This window comes from Heterodontus francisci, chromosome 14, assembly GCF_036365525.1.
Source record: "Heterodontus francisci isolate sHetFra1 chromosome 14, sHetFra1.hap1, whole genome shotgun sequence".
NCBI classification, from domain to species: domain Eukaryota; kingdom Metazoa; phylum Chordata; class Chondrichthyes; order Heterodontiformes; family Heterodontidae; genus Heterodontus; species Heterodontus francisci.
In genome coordinates, this window is record NC_090384.1 from 37,896,322 (window position 1) to 37,914,155 (window position 17,834).

At 42.6% G+C, this 17,834-nt stretch overlaps 1 protein-coding gene across 1 annotated transcript in view; it reads right to left on the bottom strand.

Annotated features, from left to right (window-relative positions):
* Positions 1-17,834, bottom strand: part of pnpla2 (patatin-like phospholipase domain containing 2) — an 84,500-nt gene that overhangs the window by 26,995 nt on the left and 39,671 nt on the right. The window contains exon 4 of the mRNA XM_068046023.1: positions 5,156-5,365. Coding sequence (XP_067902124.1) covers positions 5,156-5,365 — 210 coding nt within the window. The remainder of the gene's footprint in view (positions 1-5,155; positions 5,366-17,834) is intronic.

The following is a 17,834-nucleotide window of genomic DNA, read 5'->3' on the forward strand; positions in this document are numbered from 1 at the left end:
ACTGGAGGAGCCATGTAAATACCGTGGCTAAAAAAGCAGGTCAGAGGCTAGGAATCCTGAGGCGAGTAACTCACCACCTGACTCCCCAAAGCCTGTCCACCATCTACAAGGCACAAGTCAGGAGTGTGATGGAATACTCTCCACTTGCCTGGATGGGTGCAGCTCCAACAACACTCAAGAAGCTCGACATCATCCAGGACAAAGCAGCCCGCTTGATTGGCACACCATCTACAAACATTCACTCCCTTCACCACCGACGCACAGTGGCAGCAGTCTGTACCATTTACAAGATGCACTGCAGCAACGCACCAAGGCTCCTTGGACAGCACCTTCCAAACCTGCGACCTCTACCAACTAGAAGGACAAGGGCAGCAAATACATGGGAACACCACCACCTGCAAGTTCCCCTCCAAGTCACACACCATCCTGACTTGGAACTATATCGCCGTTCCTTCACTGTCGCTGGGTCAAAATCCTGGAACTCCCTTCCTAACAGCACTGTGGGTATACCTACCGCAAATGGACTGCAGCGGTTCAAGAAGGCAGCTCACCACCACCTTCTCAAAGGCAATTAGGGATGGGCAATAAATGCTGGCCTGGCCAGTGACGCCCACATCCCATGAATGAATTTTAAAAAATGAATGTACGCAAGCAAAAAATATAAAAAATGACTGTAAAAGCTTCTATAGGTATGTAAAAAGGAAACTTTTTTTTTTATAGAGATACAACACTGAAACAGGCCCTTCGGCCCACCGAGTCTGTGCTGACCAAGAACCACCCATATATACTAACCCTACAGTAATCCCATATTCCCTACCACCTACCTACACTAGGGGCAATTTACAATGGCCAATTTACCCATCACCTGCAAGTCTTCGGTGGTGGGAGGGAACCGGAGCACCCGGCGAAAACCCACGTGGTCACAGGGAGAACTTGCAAACTCTGCACAGGCAGTACCCAGAATTGAACCCTAGAGCTGTGAGGCTGCGGTGCTAACCACTGCGCCACTGTGCCGCCCAGTCTGGCTAAGACAAATGTGGGTCCATTACAGGCAGAGTCAGGAGAATTTATAATGGGGAATAGAGAAATGGCAGAGAAGCTAATGATTACTTTGTGTCTGTCTTCACTGAGGAAGATACAAGAAATCTCCCAGAATTAGAGATCCAAGGGATTAGGGGGAAATAAGAAATTGAAGGAAATTAGTATTAGTAAGAAGGTTGTATTGAGACATTAATGGGGCTGAAGGTTGATAAGTCCCCAGGACCTGATATTCTACATCCCACAGTGTTACAAGAGGTAGCTATGGAGATAGTGGATGCATTGGTGATCATCTTCCAAAATTCTATAGATTCTGTAGCAATTCCTGCAGATTGGAATGTCGCAAATGTGACCCCCACTATTTAAGAAGGGTGGGAGAGAGAAAACAGTGAATTACAGACCTATTAGCCTATCAGTTGTTGGCAAAATGTTAGAATCTAATCTAAAGGATGTGATAAATGGACACTTGAATAATAATGAACTGACTGAGAATAGTCAACATGGATTTATGAATGGGAAATCATGTTTGACGAACCTGTTGGTGTTTTTTTTTTGAGGATGTTACTAACAGAATTGATCAAGGGGAGATGGTGGATATGGTATACTTGGATTTTCAAAAGGCCTTCGATAAAGTCTCCCACAGGAGGTTGGTTAGCAAAATTAAAGCACAAGGGATAGGAGGCAATATACTGGCATGGATTAAGGATTGGTTAACAGGCAGAAAACAGAGTAGGAATAAACAAATCATTCTCGCGTTGGCAGGCTGTGACTAGTGGGGTACTGCAGGGATCAGTGCTTGGGCCCCATCTGTTCACAATATATATCAATGTTTTGGACCAAATGTAGTATTTTCAAGTTCGTGGATGACACAAAACTATGTGGGAATGTGTGTTGTGAGGAAGATGCAAAGCGGCTTCAAGGGGATTTGGAAAGACTTAGTGAGTAGGCAAGAACGTGACAGATGGAATATAATGTGGAAAAATGTGAGGTTATCCACCCTGGTAGGAGGAATAGATATGCAGAGTATTTCTTAAATGGTAAGAGATTAGAAAAAGTGTAGATGTACAAAGGGACCTGGGTGTCCTTGTCCATAAGTCACTGAAAGCTAACATTCAGGTGCAACAAGCAATTAAGAAGGCTAATGGTATGTTAGCCTTTATCACAAGAGGATTTGAGTACAGGAGTGGTGAAGTCTTGCTTCAATTGTATAGAACCTTGGTTAGACTGCACCTGGAGTACTGTGTGCAGTTTTGGTCCCCATACCTTAGGAAGGATATTATTGCCATAGAGGGAGTGCAACAAAGGTTCACCAGACTTGTTCCCGGGATGGTGGGACTGTTCTATGAAGAGAGATTGGGGAAACTGGGCCTGTAATTCTTTAGAGTTTCGAGAAATGAGAGGTGATCTCATTAAACTGACAAAATACTTAAAGGTGAGTAGGTGAGGTAAGATGTTTCCCCTGGTTGGGGAGTCTAGAACCAGGGGACACAATTTCAAAATAAGGGGGAAGCAACTCAGGACAGAGATGAGGAGAAATTTCTTTACTCAGAGGGTTGTGAATCTTTGGAATTCTCTATCCCGGTGGCTGCAGAAGCTCTGTCATTGAGTATGTTTAAAGCAGAGATTGACAGATTTTTAAATACAAATGACATAAGGGGATATGAGGATAGTGTGGGGAAAAAGGCATTGACGTGGATGATCAACCACAATTGCACTGAATGGCAGAGAAGGCTAGATGGGCTGAATGGCCTAGTCCTGCTCCTATGTTCCTAGCTTAAATTTTAAAACCGACAGTCTCTCAGTCGAAACTTTACATTAGCAATACAAATGGTCTCTTCAAAGGGTTATTTCCTCCTTAGGCAATTAACTCACCTAGTAGCTCCTTGTTGAATTTTTGCTGAGAAAAAAGACAGCTCTTCTCTTCAGTAGCACGCTTCGCTGATGAGTCTCTCAAAACTGGTTTCAGCCAGTTTTACAAACAGTTGAATTGAAACATTATACCATTTGACCTCTCTCCTGCTGTGGCCTAGGGACAGGTGCAGCTGGCACCCTGTGCTCAGTCTTAAAGACACACTGTTTTCAAACAGAGTCTTAAAGACACACATTGTTTTTAATCCAAAGAGAAAAAAAAGAGCTCTGTGACAATATCCAGTGAATCAATAAAAAACTGACAGTGTGAAAGCTTTGATCAGGATTATGAAGTGCTAACATTTTTCTGCTTCAACTTGCTCAGCAAATGTATATGGAGTTGACCTCAGAATAAGGAATGGCAGTACATTCACTGCAGTTGGTTAATGGATAATTATCTTATTGTGGAGAAGGTAGTGGAAGACGAACAGTAGAACATTATTTACTGGCCTGAAACATGCCAAGGAAAAGTACTTTTTGGATTTGGAGGCCTCTTTCCTGCAGGTGGTTTCAAATTTGATGCACACAACTCATAGAACGTTACTTTTTTTAAAAAAAAAGAGTAGGCAGGAAAAAGAGTATTGTGAAACTTTAAAACCAGACATAATCACATACATAAAATAAAAACAAGAAATGCTGGAACCACTCAGCAGGTCTGGCAGCATGTGAAAAGAGAAGCAGAGTTAACGTTTCGGGTCAGTGACCCTTCTTCGGAACCCTGCTTCTCTTTTCACAGATGCTGCCAGACCTGCTGAGTGGTTCCAGCATTTCTTGTTTTTATTTCAGATTTCCAGCATCCGCAGTATTTTGCTTTTATAATCACATTCATATTATTCCCCGCACAGTGCTCTATTCTATAAATAACTTTAGGCAAAAGCACTGGTTAGTTGCAGTTTAGTTGTCCAAATGTCTAGCAGGAATCTCTAGAATGTCTCACCACAGTTATCCTGACATAAGTACTGAAGAGAGAAAGGAATACTGAGTGCACTCTGGAATAGTACATCTCAACATCTCATTTCTGTGCCTCTCCGTCACTACAATTAAGCAAATGGAGAATGCTTTGTACATTGTACACAATGTTATTTTTATTTAATACTTTGTGTATTTCATGGGCATTCTGTTCTAATTACTGGAACATTTTTTTCCTTTGAAAATTTGTATGAAGAAAATGCTCAGCTAAACCACATTGCACCAAAATAGGCTACTTAGCCCCGGCTGTAGTTACAATGGAGCCAAACCATAATGGAACTTGGTGCACTGTTAAACTTTCTTTGTTACATATTCCCACTTAATACTTTGACATATTAATTTAGAATTAACTGAATATATTAATTCGGAATTAACGGAGGGCCCTGCAGGAATAGGATTTCTCTCCCCATTATGTTCTGCATTAATTCAGCTGGTCTTGTGATCAGACTGGCCTTCCAGAGACCAGGACATGACAGACTCCTTGGAGCTGGAAGTTGCCTGTTTGCAATAGTCAAGAGTATGAACTTCACTGGTCTTTGCAATACCACACCTATACAGGTTCACATCTACTGGAAAAGAAAAGTTTAATCATGCATACACACACTGCTACCTCTGTAATAAAAACAAGAAATGCTGGAAATACTCAGCAGGTCTGGCAGCATCTGTGGAGAGAGAAGCAGAGTTAACGTTTCAGGTCAGTGACCCTTCATCAGAACTGACAAATATTAGAAATCTAAAAGGTTTTAAGCAAGTAAAGCGGTGGGTGGGGCGAGAGATAACAAAAGAGGTGTTGATAGGACAGGGTCACAGAGAATAACTGACCAGAAGGTCATGGAGCAAATGGTATGTTAATGGTGTGGTGAAAGACAAAGCGTTAGTACAGAGAGGGAGGGGCGGTGCAGTGGGGAAGCGTTGAAATGGCCAGCAACCGGAAACTTGGGGTCATGCTTATGGACTGAGCAGAAATGTTCCGCAAAGCGGTCACCCCATCTGCGTTTGGTCTCCCCAATATAGAGACCACTACCTCTGTTGATGTCTTGCAGAATCTGAATGCCCAAGTCCTCATCTGGAGAGGCTGGGTTAATTGAAACATACTTGTATGGATTTTGTTCACTTTGGTTGAATATCATGAATATGCAGCACTGTTTGTAAACAAGACCTCATTTTGGTTTTAAAAGCACCCTGTAATATGGGGGGGAAAAAAGCACTGCATGGAACTTCTCTATTTATTTGTTCTTACCTCTGGTTCAGGAGGAAATAAGGCCTTGGAAAGGCGGTACAAGTTCTGCAAGTTGAACTGAATGCTGGTATTGGTTATTCTTAGCTCATGCATATTGCTGGAGCAATCACGAGGACAGATGTCACTTTCTCCAGCGAAGGGAGACACGGTAATTGTGTTTTTGAGTTCATATTGAGGTAAGTTATCTGTAATTCCTCCATCGACGTATCGCTGAAAAGAATAAACACAAGGGTACAATTGTAGTAAAAACAGTTAATACAGTAAATACCATGACCAATGACTAAAAAGGTAATGTTATGGCCTTGAATATAATAAAGGGCCACCTGACTAACAAGCAATGCAGCCACACCTCTCTCTCTCTCTCTCTCTCCAACCCAACTCACCCCGAATAAAGTTTGGGAGACTGACTGTGTCCACCTGCAAACATGAAAGTAATTGAAGATTACGCCAATTCTTCTGAATTTGCTTCTTGTGGCCACCATCTGTCATTGAGAATTAGTTTCAGGAATAGTAACATTTTTAGCAAGCTTTATAAACATGGGATAGGGCAGGAAAACAGAACTGAGGTAAAAGGACAGCCATGATCTTACTGAATAGCGGAGCAGACTCGAGGGGGCGTACTGCGTACTCATGCTCCTATTTCATATGTTTGTATATTTACCAAATTTTACCTGATCAGTGATGTTGACAAAGAAATATGTGGACACCTCAAAATGCTAATTAGTTCTGGGATTCATATAGGGTAAATACAGAAATTTGGTCTGTGCGCCCTGGAAGGGTGAAATAAACCTAGTCAGGGTTCCCGCTCCTCATCACTGGGAAATGCATGTGAATAGATTTCAGGTGCGGACAGCAACAGCTCAGCTGGGTTTCCCCACAGTTGAACAATTTGCCAATAATCACTGCCTCGGTTCACACCATGAAGACCGACCTCTTGTGAAAGATGCTGCTGGGTCCTTGAGAATGTATATCAACATTTTACCTCCTTCAATGTAGGAAGGGAGAAATGAAAAGGAGACACTTTAGAGTAGCAACTAGTGCACCTTTTTAAAGTGGTACTGCTGATACTGGAGGTAATTTTTGTGGATGAGCTCAATAAGTAAAAGGGCTCTGAACTGAAAAAGACTGGACATCTCGAGTGAACTACAGGGAAATTTCTGTATAAAACAAAAATGTCTGCATGCATCAATAACCGTCCAATCTTCCAAAACTCTACTAGTCAGTGAACTTGCAAGACAAATGTGCAGTAGCCAAGTCGATTGATGACATAATGTCATCATGAACTCTTGTGTACAACATAATAAAGTAGAGATACTTTACCATGGTGGCACTTCTTTAACCCCGAGTTCTTTAAATGTTAATTCCACATATTTGAAACTAGTGTGCAAATCAAACTCTGAGAAACTTGAGGTAAGTGTTGAAAAACTCTACACACACCCCCACAAAATTAAAGACACAGCAGCAGAGCAAAGGTTGCTGCACGTTTACTTGGTTTTGACCTTTTCTGGAATGTACTGTTCTGTGAACGACTGCTATATTCCAAAGTATGACTCAGGGGTCACAGTTATGTCCTGTATTTCAACTTTAGAACACCAAGGTCCCTAGTTAATGATTTAAAGTACTACAGTTCTAACATAGGCAAACTGTCATTCTATGCCAATCCAAGCAATGAACCCATGCATCCTTAATTTTCAAATAATACCTGGAAGTCAACAGAGGACCGAAATTTCCAGTTAACTGTTATCATTGTGTCATGTGACTACCAGGATGATAGGAGGTCAGATTATTGCAAGGTATTTTGAATGATATATTTCAGTTACCTGAACTACACCAATAAGGAGCAATTAGGCTCAATGGATCATAATTTCAATCAGATGTCTTTAGTAACAAAGTTAAATTGAACATACACATAGGTAATCTTACTTCATCATTCAGGAATCCCTCACACTTGGTAGAGGCCATAGAAAAATTTTGCAGAGAGGAAGGCCCAAATTGGGATGCCCCGACCCATGCGGTCAAAAGAGACCTGTTGGAAACACTATTGAGTATTGGCAAAATTGAACAGTAAAATATGATAAACATGTGAGGAACAGTCCATGTGGCTGCCTTATAGACACAGTCAATGGAAGCCCATTTAAGAAGCACAATTAGCAGCCATGGCACAAATAAAATTGTCCGTAACTGGTATGCTGGCTAAATGGTACTACCACCAGTTCATCAGTCATTTCACTAAATGATGCTTCATCAAAGTTACCCAAGGTCCTCTTTCCACATGATAAAGATTACGGCCAGGACTTCCTAAACGCTGGGTTCCATGAACAGAAAAACATAGCACTGTGAAATCCTGGCTTGGTTGTGGAGCAGGAGGGTTTAAAAAAAAAGTAGCATGGTGGCTATGCTGTTGGACTAGTAATCAAGAGGCGTGGACTAATAATCCAGAGAGTTCATACCTCACCACGGTAGTTTGAGAATTTGATTTCAGAATATTTTCCTGACCACAAAGCTGTTGGATTGTTGCAAAAACCCAACTGTTCACTACTGTCCTCCAAGCAAGGAAACCTGCCATCTTTACCCAGTCTGGCCAATCTGTGATGCGAGTCCCACGCCAGTGCTGTTTGTTAGTAACTGCCCTCTGAAGTAGCCTAGTTAGCCAGGCAGTTGTATTAAAATCATTACAAACAACTGCAGTAGTTCTTCTCAAGGGCAACTAGGGATAGGCAATAAATGCTAATTTGCCAACACCTAAATCCTCAGATTTAAAAAAAACTTGACCCAAATAAAATGGTAAAGCCATTTTGTGGGTAAAATCTGGCCAAATCCAAGAACTACTCTAAATGCTATTGCAAATAGGTACAATCTGCATCTCGCTAACCCTACAGTTGAAAATAACTTTTTAAGAGCAAGGGGTGCATCTTCAGCTTGCTACCTAGGCATAAAACTAACTTTTTTTTTTCATTTGTTTCTGGATGGAAGCATCATTGGCAAGACCAGCATTAATTGCCCATCCATTATTGCCCTTCAGAAGGTGGTGGTGGTGAGCCACTTCCTTGTACAGTTGCAGTACCCAGTGCTATAAGGAAGTTCCAGGCTTTTTACCCAGCAACATTGAAGGAACAGTGACATAGTTCCAAGTCAGGATGGTGTGCGGCTTTGAGGGGAACTTGCAGGTGGTGGTGGTGTTCCCATGCGTCTGCTGCCCTTGTTCTTCTAGGTGGTAGAGGTCACGGGTTTGGAAGGTGATGCTGAACGAGGCTTGGTGAGTTGCTGCAGTGCATCTTGTAGATGGTACACACTGCTGGTACTGTGTGACAGTGGTGGAGGGAGTAAATGTTTAAGGTTGTGGATGGGGTGCTGATCTTCTTGAATATTGTTGGAGTTGCACTCATCCAGACAAGTGGAGAGTATTCCATTGCACTCCTCACTTGTGCTTTGTAGATGGTGGACAGGTATTGGGGAGTCAGGTGAGTTACTCACTGCAGAATTCCCAACCTCCCCCCTGACTTGCTCTTGCAGCCATTTTATTTATATAGCTGGTGCAGTTAAGTTTCTGGTCAATGGTAACCCCCAGAGGTTGTTGGTGGGGTTTTCAGCAACAGTAATGCCACTGAATATCATAAGGAGATGGTTAGATTCTCTCACACTGGAGATGATCATCGCCTGGTACTCGTGTGGCGCAAATGCTACTTTCCACTTATCAGCCCAAGCCTGAATGTTGTCCATGTCTTGCTGCATGCAGGCACTGACTGCTTCAGTATCTCAGGAGTTGCAAATGGTACTGAACACTGTTTAATCATCAGTGAACATCCCAACTTCCTACCTTATGATGTTGGGAAGACATTGCTAAAGCAACTGAACATGGTTGGATTTAGGACACTACCATGAGCAACTCCTGCAGTGATGTCCTGGGGCTGGGATGATTGCCCTCCAACAACCACAACCATCTTCCTTTCTGCTTTTCTGACTCCAACCAATGGAGAGTTTTCTCCCGATTCCCATTGACTTCAATTTTGTGAGGGCCCCTCGATACCACCATCAGTCAAATGTTGCCTTGATGTCACTCTCACCTCACGTGCAGATTGAAATCAATGGAAATGAAACTGGGTGCTTTCTGAATGTGGCGGCCAATTCACAACAATTGTTTCACACTCAGACGTCAAGTTGAAAATCTAACCCAAAGGGAAACAAGAAATTATGATGCAGAAGAAGAACCAGAAAAGTAGGGCTGGATTTTACAAGCTTGCCGCCGATCTCTGGTGGTCTGGCCACACGGACTAGAGGTCGAGGAGCCACCGCAATATTCAGTGCAGCGACTCATTTAAATGGCCGGGGCAGACGGCCCCCCAAATGATGTGGAGGGGGCGGGTGATCAGTCCCCAGCAACAGCGGCAGGCACCACTGCGCAGGTGCCATGCCATTTTTAAAGGGCTTCAAGCCCTACCTTGCAATTTAAAGTTTTAAAGCGATAGTGCATTAAAATTTATTTTAAAAAATTAATGTTTCTAGCCCCTCTCCCACCAGCACCCCCCCCCACCCCAATAACCATACATTCATTAATTCTTTGCTCTCTCCCCCACCAAAATACTTACCTTGTGTACCTGATCTTCGCACCCCACAACAAAGTTCACAAACTTTTAAACTTCACCCCTTCCCACCATCCCCGACACCAATCACATTAGTTTGACCCTGGTCCGCCGCACTACCGCACTGAAATACTTACTTGTTCCCCCTCCCCACCAATGTCCCACATCAGATCTCCAAATGGGCATCCGAAGTTCTGTCGAGTGCTGGCCACCGCCAACAATATTGCCCCAGATGGCAGGAGTAGGTAAGTCAATAATTCATTTATTTTAATAAATTTGCCTGTGTAAAGTTTCGTCCCATCGCCGAGCGGCGGGATGGGGTGCGGGGGGTGGGGAGGGACGGGTGGGGGGGGCGGCCGCCACAAGGCTTCGCCACTGCCAGCAATATCAGCTGGGCCTTCCCAGCATCGGAGCCCATTGTGGGTCTCTCCCGGAAGCATTTTCCACCCCCCCTGCTACGACCGCCGATGTCAGGCAGGGGGCTGTAAAATCCAGCCCGTAGTGTGTGGGCATTAAAGTGCAGGAGGCCAGAGAGAACGTGAGACAGGCAAGAGACAAGGAAACACGAAGGGGCTGTGAGGGAAGGTAGAAAGAGCCATAATGGATAAGAAAATTTGTGCAAAATGGTGAGTTTATATATTATCATATCTCTATTGTTATAAGACAAGTTCAAGGAGGAGAAAACATTGAAACTCTGGTATTAACTATTACACCAATCCAATGAGATAATAAAATATAGGCTTTTACATGCAGTGTAATATGAGAGATTGGTATCAACTTATAATCAAATTATAACCCAATTACCATGGACTCCTCCAGATCAAAAGCCTCTCACCTTTAACTGCTTGCACTTGTCTCAGCAAGACTCGAAAAGTCCCCAAGGAGATCCAGTGTCTGTATCTTTTACACAAGTAATGATGTCCTAAAATAATACCATTATGCCAATATATTCTTACTTCAATGAGTCTGTACAATAAGTTCTGTTTATGCACCAATAGGAAATCATGGATATCAGTTATAAACTTGCATTTCATCTCTTCTCAGTACAAAACAAGTTTATTCATTCTACATTACTTCCCTACAACCACCTGACCGATTTACTGTATCTTAAGGATGGTTATGTGGTAATGGACAAGATTATAACTCATTTAAAGCCTATTCACTTAGAGTTAAAATTGGACCCAATATCTCGAGAGGCCTGGCCTCGCACAGCCATTGCAGAATAAACACTAATGTATGTGCACCTATTCTTACACCAAGCAATATACATTCAAGTTTTTTTTTAAATTCCATAGTTGGTCAACACTATTCATGATACCCACCTGTATAGGGGCACATGTGCTTTGTCTACATCAGTCTTCAGACACTCTTACAATTCAGATTATGGGAGAATGGTGCCCTTGTAGTCCACTTTTGTGCTGCTACATCTTGCTCTCTTATTCCAGGAACAAGAATATAGGTAGGGAGCTGACTCATGAACACTGCTCTCCAGCAAATCAAACTAAACAAGGTCATTGTAAGAGCCCCTATTGATTGATATTGAGGGGAAGTGTAGTAGAGACTCAATAGAGGTTACTATTGGTCAATAATCCTCAAAACAGTCACTCTCAAATCTCAGTTGGGATATATAACCACAGCTGGTTGAAACAATATAATTACTGCAATTACAGGTTGAACTCAACTGCATTTTTCTAAACTAGCTGACAATTTGGTTTTTGAATCATATTTGATATTCCTGCTTCCTATAAATAAACAATTAAAATAAACAGCAAAAAAAATTAATTTAATGCCATTCCATGGGGTTCAAAAATGTTTAACCCTATGCAACATTTCAAAAATACAAGTACATTTATTTTAGAATAAATCCTCCCTTTCCTGCCAGTTTTGTGACTTTCGTTTCTCCTAGAGGCATTGGATATTGCTGTACTGTTTCAACAACTTTGGGCTCCTCCCAGTTTCTCAGCCAAGTGACTATTCTCTATGCGAGCCTTAACAGTAAGTGTTGGCAGGATATTCTGGGGTGGGCAACAGGAGTGAGGAAGAGTCACAATTGAGCTCAACCCCATTCTCAAATATCCACCTTCTGTTGGAGTGGCTGGAGAGTGGTAAGAAGCAGAAACCCAAGCCGATCTTTCTCTCTAAATCGAACCTCTATGACCAAGATCAGATAACTCCACACTCAGCAAGGATCAAATCTGGGATATGATGGCCAGTCAGCCATGGCTCAGTGGGTACAACTCACTTCTGAAACAGATTGTTGTGGATTCATATCCCACCACAGAGACTTGAGCATATAATCGAAGCTGATACTCACTGAGGGAATGCTGCACTGTTGAAGGTGCTGTCTTTTGAACAAGGTGTTAAACCAAGACGTCACTTGCCCTCAGGTGTAAGAAGAGGAAGCAAGTTCCCTTAAGTGTCTGGGCTAATACCTATCCTCAACCATCATCACCAAAAAACAGATTAGCTGGCCATTACTCATTGCTGCTTGTGAGACCTTGCTGAGCATAGATTGGCTGCTGTGTTTTCTATATTACAATAGTGACTAAACTTGAAACTTAATTAGCTGTAAAGTGCTTTGGGAAGTCCCAAGGTCTTGAAAGGTACGAGATAAATGCATATCTTTCTTTCTTTTTATCTTAACCAATTATGATTTAGTTACCTTATAGCAGGATAATTAGAAGAGGCATAACCCACTGAACAGAGACACCAGGTTAGTGTTGAATTTACAACTTACAGCTGAAGTAAAGCAGCTTTTTCCCTCATTTAAATATTGCATGTGCAATAAATTATTTCCACAGTAAGGGACATTTATCCTGAAGCATTGATTATTAGAGGTTACTTCATTTAAACGAGCATCAGTTTTGACAGCAAAAATGCAGTCAGTCAGGCTGAAACTTCACATCATGTTGAATTTTCAATGCTTCAGTTCACTGCAATCATTTGGATACAAGCCTTCATCGGACAGCTGAAGCAGTAGCCAGCTGCACTGGCAACCAGCCATTTGGTTTTGCCTGTACTGGAATTAAATAGTATTCAAAAAATCCAGTTCAAATGGAGAGTTCGTTGTTTTTTTTTAAACCTGCACAGGATCCACAAAAAGGTAATAATTGGTGATCAACATGATGCCAGTTTTACTCCTAGTTTTCCTCACAAGGCAATTTGTTGATTTCAGCCAACACATTTGAGGAAAGTGACAAGCAATGATAGAACAAGAGGGAAAATAAAACAACATTTGAAGGGGATTCACATCATGACATTCTTCGATGCTTCCTGATTACCACTTCAAAGACTGCTCAAAACATGCCTGGATTACCTACCCAGCCAAATGCACAATAAAGATTGGGAGCAAGAGGAAATTTTAAAATAATAGGAGCAGGAATGAAAATAAAGCCTACTTTACAGCTAGCTGTATGAATTTCAGATACTATTGAAGGTATAAAAAAAATGATTGAACTTAAAGATTGGATATTTATACAGCATCTTTCATACCCTCAGAACTTCCAGTAGTGCATTATATCCAAATAAATTCCAGTTCCCGTTGTTATATAGGCAAATCAGTCAGCAAATTTGCACAGTGGGACCCTGCAAAGGCAATAAGACAAATGACCAGATGATCAGCTTTTTTAATGGTGTTGGTTGAGGGCTAAATGTTAGTCAGGGTACAGAGAGAACTCTCCTGCTCTTCTTCAAATATACAAATAAGGAGCAGGAGTAGGCCACTCAGCCCTTCAAGCCTGCTCCGCCATTCAATACGTTCATGGCTGAGCGATTACTCCACATTTCCACCTACCCCCACTAACCTTCCACCCCCTTGCTCATCAAGAATTTATCAAAATACGTCCAACTTAGCAGGTGAACTGGGCCTCGGTTTAATGTCTCATCCAAAAGATGTTTTTTCCAACAGTGCAGTACTCCCTCAGTACCATACTGAAGTGTCAGACTGGATTATTTGCTCAAATCCTGATGTGGGGCTTGAATCTTCTGAATCAGTGGCGAGTCCTATCACAAAGCTGAGCTGCGACGAAGAAATTTGAACAAAAATGTAATCAAAATTCCTTGCATTCTATATTGTGTATCTGGCTGGATAGCTAATTTTACTACATTGAGCAACTTTGCTTACTTTTAGGCCATCTCCAAACTCCCTCTGAAACTAGCCCAGTTGTTCCCAATTATTTACAACATCACATTTAGTGTCACTGACAAACACGGGCAGTCTGGTCACTGTCTCTTTCTACAAATCATTCATTTACACTCCATGATTCCAGAATGGATCCAGTGGTTCCCACCAGTCACCTCTTTCCCTGTTGATACTGTCCCTCAACAACTTCAAAAATGTCTCTCATTGTGTTGTTTTACCGTGTAATCCCCAATTTCAGAATGTTTTCTAAATTTTATCCTGTAACTGTGATGGGAAGCTTTTTTATGTTGCCCAATGCAACATAAATGAGATCCGTGGAGTTCAGTTGATTGAAGATCAATTGCACAGTGGCACAGTGGTTAGCACTGCAGCCTCATAGCTCCAGCGACCCAGGTTTGATTCTGGGTACTGCCTGTGCGGAGTTTGCAAGTTCTCCCTGTGACTGCGTGGGTTTTCGCCGGGTGCTCTGGTTTCCTCCCACAGCCAAAGACTTGCAGGTTGATAGGTCAATTGGCCATTATAAATTGCCCCTAGTATAGGTAGGGGAATTGAGGGATGGTGGGGATGTGGTAGGAATATGGGATTAATGTAGGATTAGTATAAATGGGTGGTTGATGGTTGGCACAGACTCGGGGGGGGGGGGGGGGTGCTGAAGGGCCTGTTTCAGTGCTGTATCTCTAAATAAATAAAGGTCTCAAACAGGTATATTAAACAGCTAACTAATATATACAATGCAGAGCTATCCATTTACAGGCCTTGCCTCTTGGAGTTACAGTAACAGAGAAAATCTGGCAAGTGGTCATGTGACTGCATCCTGACACATAGCTCTAACATACCAAGATCTTAAAGGCAACAGTACACAATAGTAACTAACTCAGTTATATCCTCAAAAGATTAGTCAAGTCTAATGTTTATAGTGCCATATTGTTGACTTATATTGTGCCTCTCCTGATTATTTCCCTATTCTCTATTTCGGGATGCTTTCTATTATTTTGCTCACTACTGATTCAAGCTCACACGTCTGTCTTTCTTCTACTTCAGTAAAGCACTTTGAGATGTTTTTCAATGTTAAAGGATCTATACAAATGTTGTTGTTGTGGCTCATGTACCCTCATGGAGAATGGCACTTTGGTGAGCTGCTGGAGAACTACTTGTGTCTGTGGGGCCCTACTCTAGCAAGAGAGGTTTTAAATGAAAAATAAATTAAAGGGTGTTAGTCTCCCTCAACTATATTCAATCCTGGGCTGTTCACATTATCCAGAGATTATTGGCGAGATTAGCAATGTGACATAATGGAGACATGAGGGAGAAGTTGGAGAGATAGATATTAGGCCAGAAAAGCACTTTGTACTCTACCAAGGCTGTGTTGTTTGGCATAACCCAATCTGTCCTCAGTAAAAAAGACAACAAACAACACCATGGAACACACAAGGCTGCTGTGCACTTGAGCAAATCAAGTATCAAAGTGAGAATGAAGCCAGAATGGTTTAGACAACTATTCATGCTAAACCCTTTTAATGTTACGAGCTTAAACAAACTTTTATATACTTTTATTTGTTTATAAACAAATTGTGAGCTTCACACATACAAGTGTTTCAATTTTATTGCATCAACCTGCAACTTCAGTTGGCTTGCAGAGTTTACACAAATAGTAGCGGGGGAGAAGAAGCATTGGCAAACACGGTCAAATTTCATCAAAGTTGGAAAGGGATCAGCAGATAGTAATCAGTAGGAGGTTTTTTTGAGGACTTTCTCAGAACCTGTACACTGTTGTATAACATTGTGGTTAAGCATGTGTTTTGTAACGTGAAGAGAAGCAAGATGTCACTGCAGTTCAAGTCAGGAGTTAACAGGTTACATGTCATCAGTTTCAATTGTCTGATCATTCATGAAAGCCTACATCCATAAACACACACCCAAAATCCCAATTAATTGTACATTAGAATCCCAAGGATCTGGTGAAGGAGGACACTTCATTGCCGATTCATTGCCTACATGACACTCGAATGTATAGTATTAACTCAACACAACAATCTTTAGTAGACAATGCGCTGGATTTTACAAAGCTCACGATGTTGGGCTCCGTGGCGTGGGGAGGCCAGACAACTGTTCCAGCAGAGGTCCACCACAGAGGCTGACGCCGGGAGGGCCCGGCCTGATCCTTCTGGCGGTGGCGAGGCTCCGTGGCGGCACCTCCCCCGCCCCCGCTGCTGGAATAGACGGGATCCCAATTTCCATATTTAAATCATTAAAATGAATTCATTTAAATATACTTACCAGCAATCTTCTGGTCCCACTGTGATAGTCAGCGTGGCGGCTAGCACTCCCGCACCTCCAATTCCCCGTTTGGGGAAAACAGGTGTGACACTGGGGGGGGGAGGGTGGGGGGGGGCGTTAAGATTTTCAGTGTGGGAGGGGGGATGGGGTCAAATAAGTATCAGTGCTGGGGGGGGGATGGTGGGAAGGGGTGAATTTTCAACTTTGTGCTGTCTTGGGATCGGGGGGGGGGGGGGTGGGGGCGGAGTTCAGAATTCAAAGGAAAGGGTTTTGGGGGGAAATGGCAAATATTTACTGTAATTTTTATTGGGGTGGGTGGGGGTGTTGGAGAGGGGCATTACAATTTTATTTGGTAACTTTGGGGGGGGTGGGGGGGTTCACTTTAAAAATTCAAATTTGCCGGCAGGGCTGCCTGCACTTTAAAAATGGTGCCGGCGCCTGCGCACAGGCAGCTGACGCAATTGCCGGGGACGGACAGCCCACCCCTTCCACGTGACGGTGAGGAGGGGGGGGGGGGTGGCCGCCCCGGCTACTTAAATGAGGCGCCGCGCGGGAGATCACAACGGCTCTTCAGCATGCAGCCCGCCATTTTTTGAGCTCGCCACCAGGAGCGACAGCGGGCTCTTAATATCTAGTCCATTACGTTTACAGTGACTTTGAGGAAGATTCTGAAGATGGGGAAGGATAGAAATTGGGTAGTTGGATTGCCAGGTTAGGATGGGGTTTTTTTTGGGTGTTGACAAAAGTTTTGAAGATCGGAGGGGGGAGGGAGGTCGAAGAGGGGAAAGACAGCATCTGAACAAAGAGAGCCATTAACAAAGTTCACAAGGATAGGTAATGGAACAGTCAGTAATTCAACACACAGAGAAGAGGAGAGGAGAGAATTGAGTGAGTAGGAGATGGGGCTCATGGAAAAGTTTAGAAAAGGGATCGAGGAGGACAAGAAGCCATAGAATGATAGCAAGGGTGAAAAAGTTCGGGCTTGGGTGATTAAAGGTGTGGGAGGGGAACGGGTTAGAGGTAGTCTCAGTCTTAACAATAAAGAAATCCGTAAGGTTCATGTATTTGGCATTGGAGGTGAAGACAGCATAACGGTCTGTATGCAGGCAGTAACTAAAATGGTTTCATATTATAGTGGGAGGCCATATGCTTGGCATAAAGTAAAATGGTTAATAAAACCCACCCTGAAAATTCCAGCAGCCTGGCAGATTTAAAAATGGTGCACAAGAAGGGATGGGATTTTTCTCCACAATGAATATTCACAAATAGGAATGTGGAGAGATGCTGAGAGTATTCCTTTTCAGCTTTTAGAAAACAAGAAAAATGTTAAGATACTCCTTAAAACCTGCCTCTTCGACCAAGCTACAAGTCATCTGCCCTAATATCTCCTCATGTGACTCAGTGTCAAATTGTGTTTGCTCATGGTCCTGTGAAGCACCTTGGGACATTTTATTATATGTTAAAGGTGCGATATAAATGTAAGCTGTTATTGTTGTCGCTAACGGAGAAAAGGGACTGGAGTGCTGACTTGGGTTGCATTAGAGTGCTGAAGTGTGAGTTTTTTGACTGAGGGTAATTAAGGGTTAGTTGTATCTAAAGTCTAGTCTTTCTTTTAAGTTGCAAATTAACTTAACAGTTGCTGTTTGGGTTGGAGGTGGTGAGTTTTAGACCAGCTTTAAAC